This window comes from Mustela putorius, unplaced genomic scaffold, assembly GCF_011764305.1.
Source record: "Mustela putorius furo isolate JIRA1106 unplaced genomic scaffold, ASM1176430v1.1 tig00003869_pilon_pilon_pilon, whole genome shotgun sequence".
Lineage (NCBI taxonomy): Eukaryota > Metazoa > Chordata > Mammalia > Carnivora > Mustelidae > Mustela > Mustela putorius.
The window spans coordinates 25779874-25802100 of NW_025422021.1; the positions used below are offsets into that span (position 1 = coordinate 25779874).

General features: G+C 36.0%; 1 protein-coding gene across 1 annotated transcript in view; it reads right to left on the reverse strand.

The window, feature by feature from the left end:
• The window catches only part of GALNT13 (polypeptide N-acetylgalactosaminyltransferase 13), a 538752-nt gene that overhangs the window by 283146 nt on the left and 233379 nt on the right, over window positions 1-22227 (reverse strand). Inside the window, exon 4 of the mRNA XM_004743877.3 lies at window positions 12554-12722. Coding sequence (XP_004743934.1) covers window positions 12554-12722 — 169 coding nt within the window. The remainder of the gene's footprint in view (window positions 1-12553; window positions 12723-22227) is intronic.

A 22227-nucleotide genomic window follows, 5' to 3' on the forward strand; every position in this document is an offset into this window, starting at 1 on the left:
ATAAATAGCTGAAATAAATCTCCAATTTCCTCATTTTTTCCTCTGATGAAATATATTTAAATGCCAGCTGCATTATAACCTTCAAATAACTCAATACCAGAACTTGAAGTGCTATTAAATGTCTGAATACAAGTAAATGCTAAAGAACCTTAGTATTTTGTTTTAATTGCCCATAGCTTTTTTATAAATATTCACCCAATAATTACTGTTAATTTCTTATTCAAAAATAATTGCAGAGTAAAGGGAAAAGCCGACTGCTTAAAAAGTTTCCTCACTTAGTTGAAAAAGGGAGCCTAAGGCATAAGAGAATCAGACAGAATAATAATAATAATAAACATAAAAATTTCACTAGGAACTCATGGCAATCCTATTATTACTTTGTCATTTTTGCAATTATAGGTGTGTTCACACAATACTGTTAATTAGTTGTTTATGTAAATATAGCCCTTTTACATCCTCATAGACAGGGGCTGTTATGTGCATTAATTTGTTCTCAAAGCTAAGTTTATGGTAAGTACGTGACAGGGGCTGTTTGGCTGGTGGACCGATTTGCTGGTTTAATTGGTGAAAGGAAACTGGGGCTTAGAAAATTAATGTCTTGCCCAAGACCTAAAGTTAGCCATAGAGACAGATCTTAAACTTCTGTGTTCGGCTCTATACCTAGAGATTTTTCTCAATTACTTGAAAAAGCTCTCTCCACAGTTGGCTTTTTCTTCCCACATTTGTTTTACATATAATAACATAGAATCATGTATCTAAACTTCATTGATTATGGTCATAGTCATGTTTTCTCTACTTCTAGGACAGCCCAGATCCATGAGATAACACTGACTACTGATGCCCAAGCAAACCAAAGCATCATTTTTGCTGTCATTCATTGAATATGCAACTCAATGCTATTTTCAAAAATAATGCAAACACACAAACACACACGCATCTACACTTAATTTACTTAATGATTATTCCTTTACTTAATGATTTATTTTTACTTAATGATTATTCCTTTACTTTTGTACTTTTATGGAGTTTTACATATCCACAGATTCTTTATATTTCTAGCATTGACTGTTTCAGGCACTCAATAAATACTTAACATCTCTATGTATTAGTAAAAAGAAATTAGAATATTTAGGTGTTTAAAGTTCCGTCACCTTACCCAGATGTGGGTTTCTCACAGAGGCTTTCCCTCACTACTTTATTCACCGCACCTTACCATTCTCAGGTCTTTTATTCATTCTAAATTCCACGAAGCAGGAACTTTTGTGTTCACTGTTATATCCCAGGCGCACAGAACAATATCTGGCACATATTAGCATACTAAGTGCTCAAAAATAATGCATTAAATGTCTCTTAATGGAATTTTTAATTTGGTAACTCTTTAAATTTCTCTCTCCAGATATTAACATAAAAATCTTGTGTTAAAAATCTAAACAAAATGACATCTATTTACTTGTTTTCTGAAAATAGTAATATTTAGGCCCTGTTTTTATATACAAACTGCATAAATTTAAGAAATCTTAGAACCATAATTATTGAAAAACATGGTAACAAATCCCTAACGCTGATCATTAACATATTAAGCTAATATTCATTTTCCTCAAAGTTCTGAATCAGAATTTTATGACATTTCACTTTTGTCTTTTAAGTTAGGGAGTTTATGAGCAAAGGAGAGAGAGGGGTGGTAAGACCATCAGTAATTTTATTTATATGTATATGTAGACTATAACAAGAATCCTAGAAATGGAGGGACTTAAAGAATAAAAAATTTAGTAAGATCTTCAGTCTTAACTGTCCTTAAAATATCCCATTACCATGACTATTTGTATACTATTATTTTATTTGCTCATATAATTAAACAGTATATACAAATGTATTACACATGTCAATAAATTAAGTATAAGTTAATTAATTAATGTAAATATTCAAACAGTATTCACTATTCACTATTCAATATTTACTATTCACTATTCAATATTCAAATTCACTAGGAATGGACATTCCAGAACTTAACCCTAACTTGTCCTGATGTTTCATCACAATCACCTCAAGAAAAAAATATTTTTATCTACTCTCTTCTCTGTGAAAACATGGGATATTTACTAAAAGTTTTTTGCTCTGAACATATCTTCAAATATTTATAGATGGATATTAAGGCCAAACACAAGACTAAACTAATAGGATAATTTTTCTGAATTCAGTCAAGCCAGTTTAAGGCTATATTCTAGTAAAATATGCTGAGATACTTGAATGAACTGCCTGTGTGGTTCAGACACTTTGTAAGTAAATATCAACTCTGTTTTTCCACTAAAATAAATTAAGCTCTTTTTAAAACTATTTTTCAATACCAATTTTGTACACCTTTATGTAAATTATCAGTCATCACTGAGACTAACTTAATATGTTCATATCGTTTTAAGATATAACTATCCAAAAATTGAACAGTAATGAACACCAAAATTGAAAAAAAGAAATTTTCCACATCAGATGAGTATTGGCAGATTTCTACTTCTTTTAAATAACAGTTTGGATATATGATTCATAATGTGTTTTTCAACATTAGATTTTCCCAGACAGTCAGAGAACTGAGTCATTCAACATGACTTGCAAATATCTCCAGTAAAACTCACATTCATTTTATGATTTGTATAGAAAGTTTGGATGGTTTTATGTTTTCTTACTGATAGTACACACTATGGTGGTACCTAAAAATAAAACAGAAAATTATTCATTTCATTAATATTATTTCACAGAGCATTTTTAAAATCTCAAAATTCCAGCAGCAATCATCACAGTAAACAGGAGGTGGTTCAATATGGTGATATAGAAAAATCCTCAACTTAATTCCTCCCACAGACACACCAAATTTGCAGCTACATATAGAACAATTCTCTGAAAAAGACTTGAAAACTGGCTGATCAGCTCCTCCACAACAAAGGATAATGGGGTCACATTAGAATGGGGGGAGGGGAGAGGAAGACACTTGGTCTCACCAAAATCCCCACCCAACACATCAACTTACAATCTGATCACAATCAGGTCTTACAAATACAGTTTTTCCCTGAGGAGCAAGAGGCTCCTGCTCCACATCAGGACCCCCAACCCTTGAGACCTGCACTGAATAGACAAGTCCCCAGAAGAGCTGGCTTTGAAAATCAACAGAACTAATGTTCAACAAACCCAAAGGGATGTAGGAAGCTGAGACTCTCTCCTAAAGGGATCGAATGAAACCTCATGCACCCAAGACACAGCACACAAGCATTAGTTTAAAAATCACTATACCATGTGTGGAAGAGATTCAGTTGTTGATCTTCAAGTGTCTGCTAGAGGGGCAGGAGCCTGATGGAACTCTGGAGACAGAGATGTTGGTGAACAAGATTTTGGGGCTCTCATTCTACTTGGTAGAGCCAGTGATGGTGGCTGACATTTTTTATACTCTTCCAAGTACCAGTGAGTGTGCCCCAACCCTGTACTCTCCCATGGCTTTGCTAATGCCAGCAGTTGCATCCCACTTCAGTGCTCTCCTACAGCCTCACTAAAGCTGGCAGGCAGGCCCAGGTCCTATACTACCCCATAGGACCATAAAAACAAGTGGAAATACCTGATCCCCTGATCCCCATTGCCCCCACTAAAGCTGGTGGGTGTGTGTACAGTTCATACATGGGATGCCTCTTGAGTGTTCTACTATAGTGGCAAGGGGGGGGATTGCATTTTTGGGCCCCACAGTCCTGAAACAATTGGAGTGACAGTTTTTGGCAGGGTTACAACCCCAAGGTTCAGCACAGACAGAAGGCTGAAACACCTAGGGGCGCCTGGGTAGCTCAGTTGGTTAAGCCTCTGCCTTCTGCTCAGGTCATGATCTAAGTGCCTGGGATCGAGCCCCCCATAGCCTCAGTTCCTTGCTCAGCAGGGAGCCTGGTTCTCTCTCTCTCCCCCTCTGCTTTCTGCTCCCCTTGTTTGTGTTATCTCTCTCACTCTGTCAAATAAATGAAAAAAATCTTGAAGAATAAGAAGAAGGAGAAGGGGAAGGAGGAGGAGAAGGAGGAGGAAGAGGAAAAGGAGAAGAGAAGGACACAGAGTTGCTTTTAGAAGGCATAGGCTGTGCATGCCATCTCTGTGCTCTCCTGTGGCTATGCTACAGCCAGCCAGTACCTTCCAGAAAGGAGTTTATGTAGTCATTCAGAGCTTTGACTTTTGCAATTGTTGCTAAGGAAATACTTCCCAAAAACTTGGTCTGGAGGTCAGCTGGATTTACAACTGTAGTCCTGCAGGACTGTATATGTTAGCATACTTTATTTATTTATTTTTTTTTTAAAGATTTTATTTATTTATTTGACAGAGAGAAATCACAAGTAGATGGAGAGGCAGGCAGAGAGAGAGAGAGAGGGAAGCAGGCTCTCTGCTCAGCAGAGACTCGATCCCAGGACCCTGAGATCATGACCTGAGCCGAAGGCAGCGGCTTAACCCACTGAGCCACCCAGGTGCCCTGTTAGCATACTTTAAAAGCTTTTGCGTGAAGGTCTGATTTCCAATCAGCCTGAAATTGGGGGCTAAGATCCCTCCCTCTGAAACAATGACAGGTCTTGATACAACCTCAAAAATAGGGATGGATCAAAAGTAATCAGGCTGTTTAGACAACTGCAAAGGTTTAAGAGACAGCGAGAGCTATGACAAGGTTGAAAGATAAGTGTCATCTTCTACATAAAGTCACTCCTTCAAGACTGGGAGCATAAGTGTTTCTCCTAATCCATGTGGACAAACACAAAGAATCAAGGAAACTGAGGAAACAAATGTGTTCCAAATGAAAGAACAAGACTGTGGGGAAAAAACCTTAATGAAAGGAAGATAAGTAATTTATCTGATAAACAGTTCAATGTAATGGTATAAGGATGCTCACTGACTCAGGAGAAGAATGGAGGAACATACTAGAGCTTTGACAAAGACAGAGAAGATATTATAAAGTACCAAACAGAAGTCACAGAGCTGAAGAAAAAGATAACTGAACTAAAAAGTACACAAGAGTTTTTAACAATAGACTAGATGAAGCAGAAAAAGGATTAGTGATCTGGAAAAGGGGCAGTGGAACTCACTAAAGCAGAGTAGCAGAAAGAAAAGAAATAATAATTTAAAAAAGTGAAGATAGTTAAGAAGTCAACATCAAAATGCAAAGCAATATTTGCATTTTAGGGGTCCCAGGAGAATAAAGTGAGAAAGGGGCAGGAAACTTATTTGACGAAGTAGCTGAAAACTGCTCTAGCCTGGGGAAGAAAACAGATATCCAGAGCCAGGAAACCAATGAGTTAAAAAAAAAAAAAATGAACTGGAAGAAATCAATACCAAGTCACATTATAATTAAAATGTCAGCAGTTAAATATAAAGAATCTTAAATGCCATAAGAGAGAAAGGACTTGATATGTGTAAGAGAACCCCCATAAAACTATAAGCAGATTTTTCACCAGTAACTTTGCATGTCAGAAGAGAGACATCGTATACCTAAAGAGCTGAAGGGAAAAATCTTCCAATCACAAATACTTACCCAGCAATAATATCAAGCAGAATTGAAGGAAAGATAAAGAGTTTTCCAACAAGCAAAAGCTAAGGGAATTCACACCACTAAACGAGCCTACGAGAAATGTTAAAGGGACTACTTGAAGCTGAAAAGAAAGAATACTAATTAGTAACAAGAAACATATGAAAGTGAAAATCTCAATGGTAAAGGCAAATATTTAAGAAATGTAGCAGATTAAACTTACACAGCTAGGGGGCGCCTGGGGTTCTGCTCCGGTCATGATCTCAGGGTCCTGGGATGGAGCCCCACATCGGGTTCTCTGCTCAGCAGGAAGCCTGCTACCCTTTCTCTCTCTGCCTGCCTCTCTGCCTACCTGTGATCTCTGTCTGTCAAATAAATAAATAAAAATCTAGGAAAAAAAAACTTACACAATTAGTGTGAAGGTTAAAAAACAAAAGTAGTATAAGTGCCTATAATTTGTTAAGGGACACACAAAATAAAAAGAGTCAAAATATGACATGAAAATATAAAGTGCAGGGGGTTGGTAGAGTGAAAATGTAGAGTTTTAGAATATATTCAGACTTAACTTGTTATCAACTTAAAATAGACTGTTGTATATGTAGGCCACTATATATAAGCATTATGGTAATCACCAAGCAAAAACCTGTAGGAAGATACACAAAAGGTAATGATAAAAAAATCAAAGCATAACATTAAAGACAGTCTTCAAAGTACCAAAGAAGAGAGAAAAAGAGGAAAAAAGAAAGAATAAGTACAAAACTATAAGGGTCAGAAAACAATCTAGTTATACAAATAGTACATAGCTATCAATAATTACTTTACATATAAGTGGACTAAATTCTTCAATGGAAAAAACAAAGACTGGCTGAATGGATTAAAAGAAAAAACAAATATGACCCATCTGTATGTTACCTAGAAGAAACTCACTTCAGTTGTAGAACATACACTGACTGAAAGTGAAATATGGAAAAATCCTGCAACCATGCAAATGCAAACCGAAAGGAAGCTACAGTAGCTATACTTTTATCAGATAAATTAGATTTTAAAACAAAGACTATAATAAAAAACAAAGAAGGCATTACATAATGGCAAAGGATCAATCCAGCAAGAAAATGTAACCTATAAATAACTATACACCCAATATATCCATAGATTTATTAACAGACCTAAAGAGTGAAATTAACAGCAGAACAGCAGTACGGTAAGAGTAGGGTTTTTAAAACCTCACATACATCAGTGGATAGACTGTCCAGACAGAAAATCAATAAGGAAACATCAGCCTTAAACAACACATTAGACCAAATAGACTCTAAAATATGAACATTCCACCCAAGACAGCAAAATACACATTCTTCTCAGGTGCATGTGGAACACTCTCCAGGATAGATCATGTGTTAAACCACAGAATGAATCTAAATATATTTAAGAAGACTGAAATCCTATCAAGCATCTTTTCCAACACAATAGTATGAAAGTGGAAATCAATTACAAGATCATGACTAGAAAATTTAAAATATATATATATGTATATATATATAAAGATTAAACAACATGGTACTGAACAACTAATGTGTCAATGAAGAAATCAATAGGGAACTAAAACAAACAAGCAAACCACAAAACAAAAAACTCTTGAGAATGTAAATGAAAAGAGAACACACCAAAATCTATGGGATGGAGCAAAAGTATTTCTAAGAAGGAAGCTCAGAGTGATATAACATCAATAAATGAAAAATCCCAATCTAGTTATACACTTAACAGAACTAGAGAAGGAAGAACAAAGACAGAAACAATAAAAATCAGGGCAGAAACGAATGCAAAAGAAATGCATTCAGAAATGCAACAGAGAAGATCAGTGAAAGAGCTAGTAAAAGGGTAAAAAAATGTTGATAAACCTTTCACTAGACTCATCAAGGGGAAAAAGAGAGAGAGAGAGACAGAGAGACAGAGAGGATCCAAATAAATAAATCAGAAATGAAAGACCAGAAATTACAATGAGTACTAGAGAAATACAAAGGATCAAAAGAGACTGCTATGAACAATTATACACCACCAAATTGGACAACCTGAAAAGACAGATAAATTCCTGAAACATACAATCTTCTTGAATCATGAAGAAAGAGAAAATCTGAATGGACCAATTACTAGAAAGGAGATTGAATTAATAATCAAAAACTTCCCAACAAACAAAAGTCCAGGACCAGATGGTTTCACTGGTAAATTCTACCAAAACTTCAAAAATTTAATACACATCTTTCTCGAACTCTTCCAAAAAAATTGAAGAGGAATGAATACTTAGAAATTCATTTTACGGGCGCCTGGGTGGCTCAGTGGGGTAAAGCCTCTGCCTTTGGCTCAGGTCATGATCCCAGGGTCCTGGGATCGAGGCCCGCATCGGGCTCTCTGCTCAGCTGGGAGCCTGCTTCCTCCTCTCTCTCTGCCTGTTTCTCTGCCTACTTGAGATCTCCGTCTGTCAAATAAATAAATAAAATCTTAAAAAAAAAAAAAAGAAATTCATTTTACAAGGTCGGCATTACCCTAATACCAAAGCCAGACAAGACCACAAAAAAGAAAATTATATGCCAACACCCCTGATGTGCATAAATGCAAAATCTAATCTTCAACAGATATTTGCAAACCCAATTCAATATTAAAAGGACCTTGCATAATGATTAAGTGGGATTTATTTCTGGGATGAAAGGATGATTCAACATCTGCAAATCCATCAATGTGATACTCCACATTAATAAAATAAGGGATAAAAATCACATAATCATCTCAATAGACGCAGAAAAGGCATCTGACAAAGTTTAACATCCATTTAAAATAAAAATGCTCTACAAAATGGGTATAGAGAAAATATACTTCAACATACTATAGCTCATATATGACAAGCCCACAGTTAACATCATACTCATTGGTGAAAAGCTGTTACTCCATTATCCGGAAAATGCTGAGATTCCCACTCTTCCCACTTTGATTCAACATAGCACAGGATGTACTTACCAGAGCAATCTGGAAAGAAACAGAAGGAGGAGGAGAAGGACGGCAGGGAGAGGGGGAAGAGGAAGAGGAGGAAGAAATGAAAGGCATTCAAATTGGACAGAAAGAAGTAAAACTGTCACTCTTTGTAAATGATAAAATTTTATACACAAAACCCCCCAAGACTCTATCAAAAAAAGTCTGTTAAAACTAATAAAAAAAAAACTGTTAGAACTAATAAGCTACCTAATTCAGTAAAGTTGAATGATACAGCATCAATACACAAATATCTGCTGTGTTTTTATACACTAAACACAAACTACTGGGAAGAGAAATTAAGAAAGCAATCCCATTTACAACTATATCAAAAAGAATAAAATACTTAGGAATAAATTTAATAAATTTAAGGAGGTGAAAGACCTATATACTAAAAACTATGATAATGATACAAAAATTGAAGACACAAATAAATAGAAAGATATTAAATGCTCATGGATGAGAAGAGTATTGTTAAAATGCATATATTACTCAAAGTAATCTACAGACTTAATGCAATTTCTATTCAAAATTGCAAAGGCTTTTTTTCACAGAAATAGAACAAACAATCCCAAAACTTGTATGGAACCACAAAAGATCCCAAATAGACAAAGCAATATCTGGAAAGAAGAAATAAGCTGATTTCAAAGTATATGACAAAGTTTCAGTAACCAAACAGTATGCTATTGGCATAAAAATAGATCCAGACAGAACAGAGAGCCCCCAAATAAACCCATGCATATATGATCAATTAATTTATGAAAAAGAAGGCAAGAATGTACAATGGGGAAAAGACACTCTCTTAATAAATGGTATTAGAAAAACTGGACAGATATAAGCAAAAGAATAAAATTAGACCACTATGTTACACCATACCCAAAAATTAACTCAAAATGGCTTAAAGACTTGAATGTTAAGACTTGAAACCATAAAACTCCCAGAAGAAAACAGGCACAGTCTGCTCCTGACATCTATCTTGGTGATGACTTTTTGGATCTGATTCCAAAGTTAAAAACAATAAAAGCAAAAATAAACAAGTGGGGCTGCATCAAACTAAAAAATCCCTGCACTGCAAAGAAAACCGGAAAGTTAAAAACAAGAAAAGCAAAAATAAACAAGTGGGGCTGCATCAAACTAAAAAATCCCTGCACTGCAAAGAAAACCGGAAACAAAATGAAAGGGCCACCTACCAAAAGAAAGAAGATATTTGAAAATCACATATATGATAAGGGTTAATATCCAAAATATGCAAAAAATTGATACAACTCAGTAACAATAATAACAATCCAATTAAAAAATGGGCAGAAGATCTGTACATTTTTCCAAAGATGATATACAGGTGGCCAATAGGCACATGAAAATATGCTCATTATCACTAAAAAGTCAAACAATGGAAATCAAAATCTCAATGACATATCACCTCACAACTGTCAGAATGGCTAATATCAAAAAGATAAGAAATTAGTGTTGGTAAAAATGTAGAGAAAAGACTTTCATATACTGCTGGTGGGAATGTAAACTGGTGCAGCCATTATGGAAAACAGTATGTAGGTTCCTCAAAATATTAAGGATAGGACTACCATATGATACAAAAATTCCTCTGCTGGGTATTTATCCAAAAAGAAACACACATTTGAAGTCACATATTCACGCTTATGTTCACTGCAACATTATTTACAGTAGTCAAAATATGGAAATATCCTAAGTTTCCATAGGAAGATAAATGTATAAAGTAGTATATATATATACAATAGAATACTCAGCCATAAATATGAATGAAATCTTGCCATTTGCAACAATATGGATGCACCTTGATGGTATTACACTAAATAAAATAAGTCAGAGAGAAAAAGACAAAGACTGTATGATTTCACCTACAGATGAAATCTAAAAAACAATAAAATGAATAAACAAAACAGAGAACAAACTGCTGGTGTCAAGAGGGGAGGATCTTTGGGGGCTGGGAGAATTGGGTGAATGAGGTCAAGAGGTACAAATTTCCAGTTATAAAATAACTAAGTCATGGAGATATAATGTACAGTATAACCACTACAGTAAAAAATACTGTGTTGCATATTTGATAGGTGCTGAAAGAGTAAATCTTAAAAGTTCTCACCACGAGAAAAAAATTTTTGTAATTCTGTATGCTGATAGATGTTAACTAGAATTTATTGTGGTGATCATTTTACATTGTATGCAAATATCAAATCACTACATTGTACCCTGAAATGAGTATTTCTTATACGTCAATTATACCTCAACTTAAAAGAAAGGGATGTGGTGTATAGAAATTCTTGTAATAAATTACATGTATAATAAATTGTGTGTGTAATAAAATGTGTGTGTGTAATAAAATGTGTCAACCTCATACACACATAAATAGATAAAAACACAGTAAGTCTTGCATTTTGTGTAGTTTTTATAGTAATCCATTTGAAATCTCCATTTTAAAATGCTAAATTGTTCTGTATTTTAAGGCTTAATTACTCAAGTACTTAATTTACTAAGTGATTCTTAAAAGAAGAAATACATTGGCCACAAATATTTTAAACAATGTTTGGTGAAAATTTTTTTGAAGTGATGGTTCTGTACTAACACAGCCGTCAGCTTAATTATCCCAGATGTCATATAAAATTTATGTTCTTATAGTTGAAAGTGAAGAATTCTTAAAAATTTGAAATAGTGTTTGTTTTTCCTGAATAGGCATCGTATTTATCCATTTTATCACAACATGATATATAAAACAAAGAAATGCATTATTATAATGGCATAAACAGCATCTAAAGTGTTCAAAATTCTTTCCAAGAATATGCTTATTGTATATCTTAAATGTGTCTATGTACAAATATACAAATATGGATAAAACTACCTATAAAATGATATAGGTCTTTGGAATGCACAAATGTAATATTCAACATTTTAGTCATTTATTAGAGGACACAGATGTCCATAATATGTAGTTATTTGTGGTTGGTTTGGGGATTTTGGGGGGGGTGGTGAGAGAGACATTTCAAAAGCATATGAAGGTATACAAGCCCAGTTAGTTAGCTATCAAATAAACCTGACAATCCAGTCCCACCAATTCAACAAGATTTGTTTACTCTGTTTTGGTCTCATTTGTAGTAATTTAGAAAGGAAAAAAATCAGATTTATTTAATATGATGTTAACATCACTATGCTACTAATGTAATATAACCATTATAGGTGGCAGCCATTATTTGCATTAATTGTAATTTTATTCTATATGGAGAAAGTCATTACATGTATAAAAGAACAACTTCTATTTCCATATAAGTGGGGTCTGCAGCTTATCTGTAAACTTGGAAATTTTCTAAAGTCTCGGGATATATCTTTTCTAAGCGCCAAGAGTCTGCTTTGTAAGAACTGTATTACTAGGATGACAATACTGCCACTAAATATTCTGATTTTTATTACACCCATTTAAAACATGTTCAACTATCTAGAGCATAGCATACAGTTAGTCATAAACAAGCTGAATTTTTCAACATCATCCTGCATGGAGTATTACTATTTCCCAGTGAATATTTCTTCCATGGCTGATAGCTAAGCATTCTAATTATAAATAGTACCATAAATTGCTGGAATCCATAATAAATAATGTTTAAAGGGTCAAAGAATCATACCAGCAATTGGCCATTTTTACACTGGAAGCAAAGCATATAGTTTTTCAATACAAAGTGTAAGAGCTCTCTAGGCAAGCAAGCATATAACCTATCAAATAGCATGTTTATTCTGTATTTGGGAAGATAAAGCAAAGCAAAACAAAAAACATCTCATGAAGAGAAACCTGTTAGGCTTGCATATTCTGTAGTGTCTTTGCAAGCATACTATTTTGCTCTGCCAGGGAAGAAAATAGTATTTCTTATCATATGATGCACAGTACATCCCCACTAGGGCATTCAGAACCATGGAGATCCAGAAGTTCTGAGATATTGTGAGATATAGAGATTAGCAATATATAAGATTATAGGACACATGGAAACTCACCCTTCTAATCTCACATCCGGTAGACTTCTGTTAAGGGCGATCAAGTCACTGGCCATAAGGTTAAACTGATTGATTTTAAACAGTTCTTTCATTTTCTCCTGGTCATCTTTAGGAATCAGCACAGCCTTTCCCATTTCTCCTGGCCCTTCTTGATTTCTTGAAATAACAGCTGTAAGACACACACAGGTACACACACACATACAAACACACAGATAATGAACTGAATAAATAAACTCTTATGTTAGATTAGATTTTGAAGTCTATAATCTAGAGACCGGCTTAATAACATAAACATCAAGTCTTTATTGCTTACTTACAAACCATACACTACGCTAATGAAACAACCTATTTTAATTCATTATCTCAATGCTGCATGTTGCCTTTTAAGTCTAAACATATTATATGATTTGACTAATCAATACTTAAAACTTCTCTGTCATATATTTTTTAAGATTTTTAATTTATTATTTGACAGACAGAGATCACAGCAGAAAGGCAGGCGGTGGTGGGCAGGGGGCAATGGGGAAGCAGACTGCCTGCTAAATTCAATCCCAGGACCCTGGGATCATGACCTGAGCCAAAGGCAGAGGCTTTTAAACCACTAAGCCACCCAGCTGTCCCTGTCATATTTTTAATATAAATTAGAGAAGGGATGAACTTGAACACTTAGGCAGACAAAATTGTGCAAAATCAAAGAGAACTTTTGAGAATATACCAACATAAATTTATTTTCATTCAATTAAATGTTTTGATATTTCACATACCTACTCCCAGTGCACCTTTCTAAAAGAAAGCAAGGTTGATAACCCATCTCAACTGCAATTTGATTCCTCTGTCAAAGCTTTTTAAAAAAATAGAACTTTCACAGTGGTGAAATAGATTTTCAAATGTCAAGTTGGATTTGGACACTATATGCTCCATTACTGGCACCTCTCAACAATATTCCGGACTTGACTATTTATCAAGAAAACTCAGGATTCCATATACAGGTCATTTCCCTGCAAGTTATCACTACACTAATATTCCCTCTTGCTCCAAAATACCTTTCAATGTTTGTGTGTATGTGTGTGTATGTGTGTGTGCATGTGTGCATATGTGAATGTGAATGTTAATATATCAGTTTTTAAAAATTCCAGTCAGTCCTAATGGATCCTTAATTTACTCTTCATAATGATGCTAAATTAAGTTAAAATGAAAGGAATGTGGTCTGGTCTTGACTTTTTCAATGTGTTACTATTTTATTCCCTAACACATTAATCATACTGAAATTAGCTTCCCACCTAGGGGCAAATATTTGGAGCCAGATTACCTTAAAAATTGTAAAATTTATAAAGTATATAAAGACTGTGAAAATAATTTGTGAAATATTTCATAAAAATACAAATTCCAAAATAATAGAATAGGTTTGAAACTAGAACATAATAAGAAAACTTTTGTCTGCCTTGATATTTATACTTAGAGAACATCTAGCCTGATATTACTAATATTAATAAACAATGGGATCATTCAGTTGATTATTCTTTTTGGAATGGCATGAGTCAGACTATAAAAGAGAATAAGCATCTCTAAGGACCTTCAGATAGGAGTATGAGATATGAGAAGAAGATAACAAGCCCAGAAATCCTCTGACATACAGAAAAATACTAAGAACTGGGAAAATTTTAAATGAAAAAATTGTATGTATCCAACCCCAAATTATTTAAAAAGTGGTCATCTGAAGAGTTTATAAAGAGCCTCATTCACTTCATGAAGCAAAAATAGAAACAATAGCAGAAATTTTATGAAAAAGCACATTTTGTCAATTTAAGAAATAAAATTCTAACAGCAATATTTTACTTTGGGAGTTAATATGTTTATTATCCCCCAAATCAGATAAAGTTGATGGAGTTAGCTTTCACTGACTTTGTGCTCCTGGTGAGATGCTGGACTTGGATACTAAGTTTCCTTCCATTTCTAGGGTTTTTTTGTTTGTTTTTTTTTTTTTTTTTATTTGTCAGAGAGAGAGTGAGCAAGAGCGAGCACAGGCAGACAGTGGAAGGCAGAGTCAGAGGGAGAAGCAGGCTCCCTGCGGAGCAAGGATCCCGATGTGGGACTCGATCCCAGGACGCTGGGATCATGACCTGAGCCGAAGGCAGCTGCTTAACCAACTGAGCCACCCAGGCATCCCTAGGGTTTCTTTTTTAAGTATTGATTCCATAAAAAGGGTTAAAAATGAATTTCTGTAGTTCCCTCTTATTTTCAAGTAAAATACATATCAGGCTACATGATACTTAGTTACCACTGATACTTTATGTATGTACATATACCCTATTTCTGGGGTATTAAGGCTATAGACCAGAATATGTAATCTATGTTTATGGATATAGATATGGCTAGATTATATATTCTGGTCTGGAATCAGCATACATATGTATAGATAGATAATGCCAGAAAAATAGGATTAGTTTTTTGTTTTTTTTTTTTTTTAATTTTTTATTTTTTATAAACATATATTTTTATCCCCAGGGGTACAGGTCTGTGAATCACCAGGTTTACACACTTCACAGCACTCACCAAATCACATACCCTCCCCAATGTCCATAATCCCACCCCCTTCTCCCAAACCCCCTCCCCCCAGCAACCCTCAGTTTGTTTTGTGAGATTAAGAGTCACTTATGGTTTGTCTCCCTCCCAATCCCATCTTGTTTCATTTATTCTTCTTATACCCACTTAAGCCTCCATGTTGCATCACCACTTCCTCATATCAGGGAGATCATATGATAGTTGTCTTTCTCTGCTTGACTTATTTCGCTAAGCATGATACGCTCTAGTTCCATCCATGTTGTTGCAAATGGCAAGATTTCATTTCTTTTGATGGCTGCATAGTATTCCATTGTGTATATATACCACATCTTCTTGATCCATTCATCTGTTGATGGACATCTAGGTTCTTTCCATAGTTTGGCTATTGTGGACATTGCTGCTATAAACATTCGGGTGCATGTGTCCCTTTGGATCACTACGTTTGTATCTTTAGGGTAAATACCCAATAGTGCAATTGCTGGGTCATAGGGCAGTTCTATTTTCAACATTTTGAGGAACCTCCATGCTGTTTTCCAGAGTGGCTGCACCAGCTTGCATTCCCACCAACAGTGTAGGAGGGTTCCCCTTTCTCCGCATCCTCGCCAGCATCTGTCATTTCCTGACTTGTTGATTTTAGCCATTCTGACTGGTGTGAGGTGATATCTCATTGTGGTTTTGATTTGTATTTCCCTGATGCCGAGTGATATGGAGCACTTTTTCATGTGTCTGTTGGCCATCTGGATGTCTTCTTTGCAGAAATGTCTGTTCATGTCTTCTGCCCATTTCTTGATTGGATTATTTGTTCTTTGGGTGTTGAGTTTGCTAAGTTCTTTATAGATTCTGGACACTAGTCCTTTATCTGATATGTCGTTTGCAAATATCTTCTCCCATTCTGTCAGTTGTCTTTTGATTTTGTTAACTGTTTCCTTTGCTGTGCAAAAGCTTTTGATCTTGATGAAATCCCAGTAGTTCATTTTTTCCCTTGCTTCCCTTGCCTTTTGCGTTGTTCCTAGGAAGATGTTGCTGCGGCAGAGGTCGAAGAGGTTGCTGCCCGTGTTCTCCTCAAGGATTTTGATGGATTCCTTTCGTACATTGAGGTCCTTCATCCATTTTGAGTCTATTTTTGTGTGTGGTGTAAGGAAATGGTCCAATTTCATTTTTCTGCATGTGGCTGTCCAATTTTCCCAGCACCATTTATTGAAAAGGCTGTCTTTTTTCCATTGGACATTCTTTCCTGCTTTGTCGAAGATTAGTTGACCATAGATTTGAGGGTCTATTTCTGGGCTCTCTATTCTGTTCCATTGGTCTATGTGTCTGTTTTTGTGCCAGTACCATGCTGTCTTGATGATGACAGCTTTGTAATAGAGCTTGAAGTCCGGAATTGTGATGCCACCAACGTTGGCTTTCTTTTTCAATATCCCTTTGGCTATTCGAGGTCTTTTCTGGTTCCATATAAATTTTAGAATTATTTGTTCCATTTCTTTGAAAAAGATGGATGGTACTTTGATAGGAATTGCATTAAATGTGTAGATTGCTTTAGGTAGCATAGACATTTTCACAATATTTATTCTTCCAATCCAGGAGCATGGAACATTTTTCCATTTCTTTGTGTCTTCCTCAATTTATTTCATGAGTACTTTATAGTTTTCTGAGTATAGATTCTGTGTCTCTTTGGTTAGGTTTATTCCTAGGTATCTTATGGTTTTGGATGCAATTGTAAATGGGATTGACTCCTTAATATCTCTTTCTTCTGTCTTGCTGTTGGTGTAGAGAAATGCAACTGATTTCTGTGCATTGATTTTATATCCTGACACTTTACTGAATTCCTGTATAAGTTCTAGCAGTTTTGGAGTGGAGTCTTTTGGGTTTTCCACATATAGTATCATATCATCTGCGAAGAGTGATAATTTGACTTCTTCTTTGCCGATTTGGATGCCTTTAATTTCCTTTTGTTGTCTGATTGCTGAGGCTAGGACCTCTAGTACGATGTTGAATAGCAGTGGTGATAATGGACATCCCTGCCGTGTTCCTGACCTTAGCGGAAAAGCTTTCAGTTTTTCTCCATTGAGAATGATATTTGCGGTGGGTTTTTCATAGATGGCTTTGATGATATTGAGGTATGTGTGCCCTCTATCCCTACACTTTGAAGAGTTTTGATCAGGAAGGGATGTTGTACTTTGTCAAATGCTTTTTTCAGCATCTATTGAGAGTATCATATGGTTCTTGTTCTTTCTTTTATTGATGTGCTGTATCACATTGACTGATTTGCGGATGTTGAACCAACCTTGCAGCCCTGGAATAAATCCCACTTGGTCGTGGTGAATAATCTTTTTAATGTACTGTTGAATCCTATTGGCTAGTATTTTGTTGAGTATTTTCGCATCTGTGTTCATCAAGGATATTGGTCTATAGCTCTCTTTTTTGGTGGGATCCTTGTCTGGTTTTGGGATCAAGGTGATGCTGGCCTCATAAAATGAGTTTGGAAGTTTTCCTTCCATTTCTATTTTTTGGAAGAGTTTCAGGAGAATAGGAATTAGTTCTTCTTTAAATGTTTGGTAGAATTCCCCCGGGAAGCCATCTGGCCCTGGGCTTTTGTTTGTTTGGAGATGTTTAATGACTGTTTCAATCTCCTTACTGGTTATGGGTCTGTTCAGGCTTTCTATTTCTTCCTGGTTCAGTTGTGGTAGTTTATATGTTTCTAGGAATGCATCCATTTCTTCCAGATTGTCAAATTTATTGCCGTAGAGTTGCTCATAGTATGTTCTTATAATAGTTTGTATTTCTTTGGTGTTAGTTGTGATCTCTCCTCTTTCGTTCATGATTTTATTTATTTGGGTCCTTTCTCTTTTCTTTTTGATAAGTCGGGCCAGGGGTTTATCAATTTTATTAATTCTTTCAAAGAACCAGCTCCTAGTTTCGTTGATTTGTTCTATTGTTTTTTTGGTTTCTATTTCATTGATTTCTGCTCTGATCTTTATGATTTCTCTTCTCCTGCTGGGTTTGGGGTTTCTTTCTTGTTCTATCTCCAGTTCCTTTAGGTGTAGGGTTAGGTTGTGTACCTGAGACCTCTCTTGTTTCTTGAGAAAGGCTTGTACCGCTATATATTTTCCTCTCAGGACTGCCTTTGTTGTGTCCCACAGATTTTGAACCGTTGTATTTTCATTACCATTTGTTTCCATGATTTTTTTCAATTCTTCTTTAATTTCCCGGTTGACCCATTCATTCTTTAGAAGGATACTGTTTAGTCTCCATGTATTTGGGTTCTTTCCAAACTTCCTTTTGTGGTTGAGTTCTAGCTTTAGAGAATTGTGGTCTGAAAATATGCAGGGAATGATCCCAATCTTTTGATACCGGTTGAGTCCTGATTTAGGACCGAGGATGTGATCTATTCTGGAGAATGTTCCATGTGCACTAGAGAAGAATGTGTATTCTGTTGCTTTGGGATGAAATATTCTGAATATATCTGTGATGTCCATCTGGTCCAGTGTGTCATTTAAAGCCTTTATTTCCTTGCTGATCTTTTGCTTGGATGACCTGTCCATTTCAGTGAGGGGAGTGTTAAAGTCCCCTACTATTATTGTATTATTGTTGATGTGTTTCTTTGATTTTGTTATTAATTGGTTTATATAGTTGGCTGCTCCCACATTTGGGGCATAGATATTTAAAATTGTTAAATCTTCTTGTTGGACAGACCCTTTGAGTATGATATAGTGTCCTTCCTCATCTCTTATTATAGTCTTTGGCTTAAAATCTAATTGATCTGATATAAGGATTGCCACTCCTGCTTTCTTCTGATGTCCATTAGCATGGTAAATTCTTTTCCACCCCCTCACTTTAAATCTGGAGGTGTCTTCGGGCTTAAAATGTGTTTCTTGGAGGCAACATATAGATGGGTTTTGTTTTTTTATCCATTCTGATACCCTGTGTCTTTTGACAGGGGCATTTAGCCCATTCACATTCAGGGTAACTATTGAGAGATATGAACTTAGTGCCATTGTATTGCCTGTAAGGTGACTGTTACTGTATATTGTCTCTATTCCTTTCTGATCTACCACTTGTAGGCTCTCTCTTTGCTTAGAGGACCCCTTTCAATATTTCCTGCAGAGCTGGTTTGGTATTTGCAAATTCTTTCAGTTGTTGTTTGTCCTGGAAGCTTTTAATCTCTCCTTCTATTTTCAATGATAGCCTAGCTGGATATAGTATTCTTGGCTGCATGTTTTTCTCATTTAGTGCTCTGAAAATATCATGCCAGCTCTTTCTGGCCTGCCAGGTATCTGTGGATAAGTCAGCTGCCAATCTAATATTTTTACCATTGTATGTTACAGACTTCTTTTCCCGGGCTGCTTTCAGGATTTTCTCTTTGTCATTGAGACTTGTAAATTTTACTATTAGGTGACGGGGTGTGGGCCTATTCTTATTGATTTTGAGGGGCATTCTCTGAACCTCCTGAATTTTGATGCTCGTTCCCTTTGCCATATTGGGGAAATTCTCCCCAATAATTCTCTCCAGTATACCTTCTGCTCCCCTCTCACTTTCTTCTTCTTCTGGAATCCCAATTATTCTAATGTTGTTTCGTCTTATGGTGTCACTTATCTCTCGAATTCTCCCCTCGTGGTCCAGTAGCTGTTTGTCCCTCTTTTGCTCAGCTTCTTTATTCTCTGTCATTTGGTCTTCTATATCACTAATTCTTTCTTCTGCCTCATTTATCCTAGCAGTTAGAGCCTCCATTTTTGATTGCACCTCATTAATAGCTTTTTTGATTTCACCTTGGTTAGATTTTAGTTCTTTTATTTCTCCAGAAAGGGCTTTTATATCTCTCGAGAGGGTTTCCCTAATATCTTCCATGCCTTTTTCGAGCCCGGCTAGAACCTTGAGAATTGTCATTCTGAACTCTAGATCTGACATATTACCGATGTCTGTATTTATTAGGTCCCTAGCCTTCGGTACTGCCTCTTGTTCTTTTTTTTGTGTTGAATTTTTACGTCTTGTCATTTTGTCCAGATAAGAGTAAATGAAGGGGCAAGTAAAATACTAAAAGGGTGGCAACAACCCCAGGAAAATATGCTTTAACCAAATTAGAAGAGATCCAAAATCGTGAGTGGGGAGAAAGGGGATAAAAAGAGGTTCAAAAAGGAAGTAAGAAAAAAAAAAAAGAAAAGAAAAAAAAAACAAAAAGAAAAGAAAAAGAAAAAGAAAAAAAAAGAAAAGAAAAGAAAAGAATTTTTAAAAAAAGAAAACACCTAAGAAAAAGGTAAAAAATATATATATATATTAGATAAACTAGGAAAAAATCGTTAAAAAATAAAAAGGTAACAGTTAAAAAAAAAAATTTTACCCGAAGGCGAGAAAAAAAAAAATGAAAAAGAAAAAATTAAATTAACTGCAAGACTAAAAAAAATCACAGGAAAAAAGCCATGAGTTCCGTGCTTGGCTTTCTCCTCCTCTGGAATTCTGCTGCTCTCCTTGGTATTGAAACCGCACTCCTTGGTAGGTGAACTTGGTCTCGGCTGGATTTCTTGATGATCTTCTGGGGGAGGGGCCTGTTGTAGTGATTCTCAAGTGTCTTTGCCCCAGGCGGAATTGCACCGCCCTTACCCGGGGCCGGGGTGAGTAATCCGCTCGGGTTTGCTTTCAGGAGCTTTTGTTCCCTGAGTGCTTTCCGTAGAGTTCCAGAGGACGGGAATACAAATGGCGGCCTCCTGGTCTCCGGCCCGGAGGAGCCGAGAGCCCAGGGCCCCACTCCTCAGTGCGCCCTCAGAGCACAGCGCCCAGTTACTCCCGTCTGCCTGACCTCCGGCCGCGCTCCGAGCTCACCGAGCCTGCGACCGGTTCAAGGTAACACGGAGCTGCGAGCTCACTGTCGGCTCTGTCTCTGTAGCCGGCTTTCCCGTTCCAATACCCGCAAGCTCTGCGACACTCAGACACCCCCGATCCTTCTGTGACCCTGTGGGACCTGAGGCCACGCTGACCCCGCGTGGGCTTCGCCCCGGTTTAGCCTCTGGAGCGATGTCCCTCAGCGGAACAGACTTTTAAAAGTCCTGATTTTGTGCGCGGTTGCTCCGCCGCTTGCCGGGAGCCGGCCCCTCCCCCCCGGGTCTATCTTCCCGTCGCTTTGGATTCACTTCTCCGCCGGTCCTACCTTTCAGAAAGTGGTTGTTTTTCTGTTTCCAGAATTGCTGTTCTTCTCTTCGATCTGCCGATGGATTTTCAGGTGTTTGCAATCTTTAGATAAGCTATCTAGCTGATCTCCGGCTAGCTGAAGCAGTCTCAGCTTGCTACTTCTCCGCCATCTTGACTCCTCCTGGAGGATTAGTTTTTTGTGATAAAAATTTTTTGACTTCTGGATAAAGAATGATTTTTAAAAACATAAAATATTTCAAAAAATACAGAAAAAATAAAAGTGGCTCATTATTCTACTTCCCAGAGAGAATCACTATTAATATGTTGGTTAATATTCTTTTCCTCTCTCTCTGTTTATATATACTAATAAAAATATATTACTCTGTCTTTTCATACACATGGAATAATACCATTAATACTAAAACTTGTTTTTTTTTCCAATATTTCTTGCCTCTCCTTCCATGTAGATTGATCTTACTCTTTTTAGTGACTCTGTGGTATTCTAGTCAATGAACCTAAGTTTATTTAGCTGATATCCTAGTTGATGAATAATGGGGCTTGTTTTCAGATCTTTGTTATACTAAACCACGCTGCATAATATTTATAACAATGTTATCTTCACTACAAAGAGTAATAAAGTATTTACAAGGTGCCAAATACTTTGTTACACACTTTATAGACACAATTTCATTTAATTATCAAAGTATTATGGACATTGGGGAGGGTATGTGTTTTGGTGAGTGCTGTGAAGTGTGTAAACCTGGTGATTCACAGACCTGTACCCCTGGGGATAAAAATATGTTTATAAAAAATAAAAAATTATATTAAAAAAAAAGTATAGTGGTATCTAAACATCTAAACATGGTATGTAACTTGCCCAAGCTAATATACTTCGAAAGTGATGAAGCAGTGATTACAACTCAGATCTGTGTGATTCTAGAACTAAAGCTCAACATTCCCTCAGAAAATACTTTTGTACATAAATTTTTATA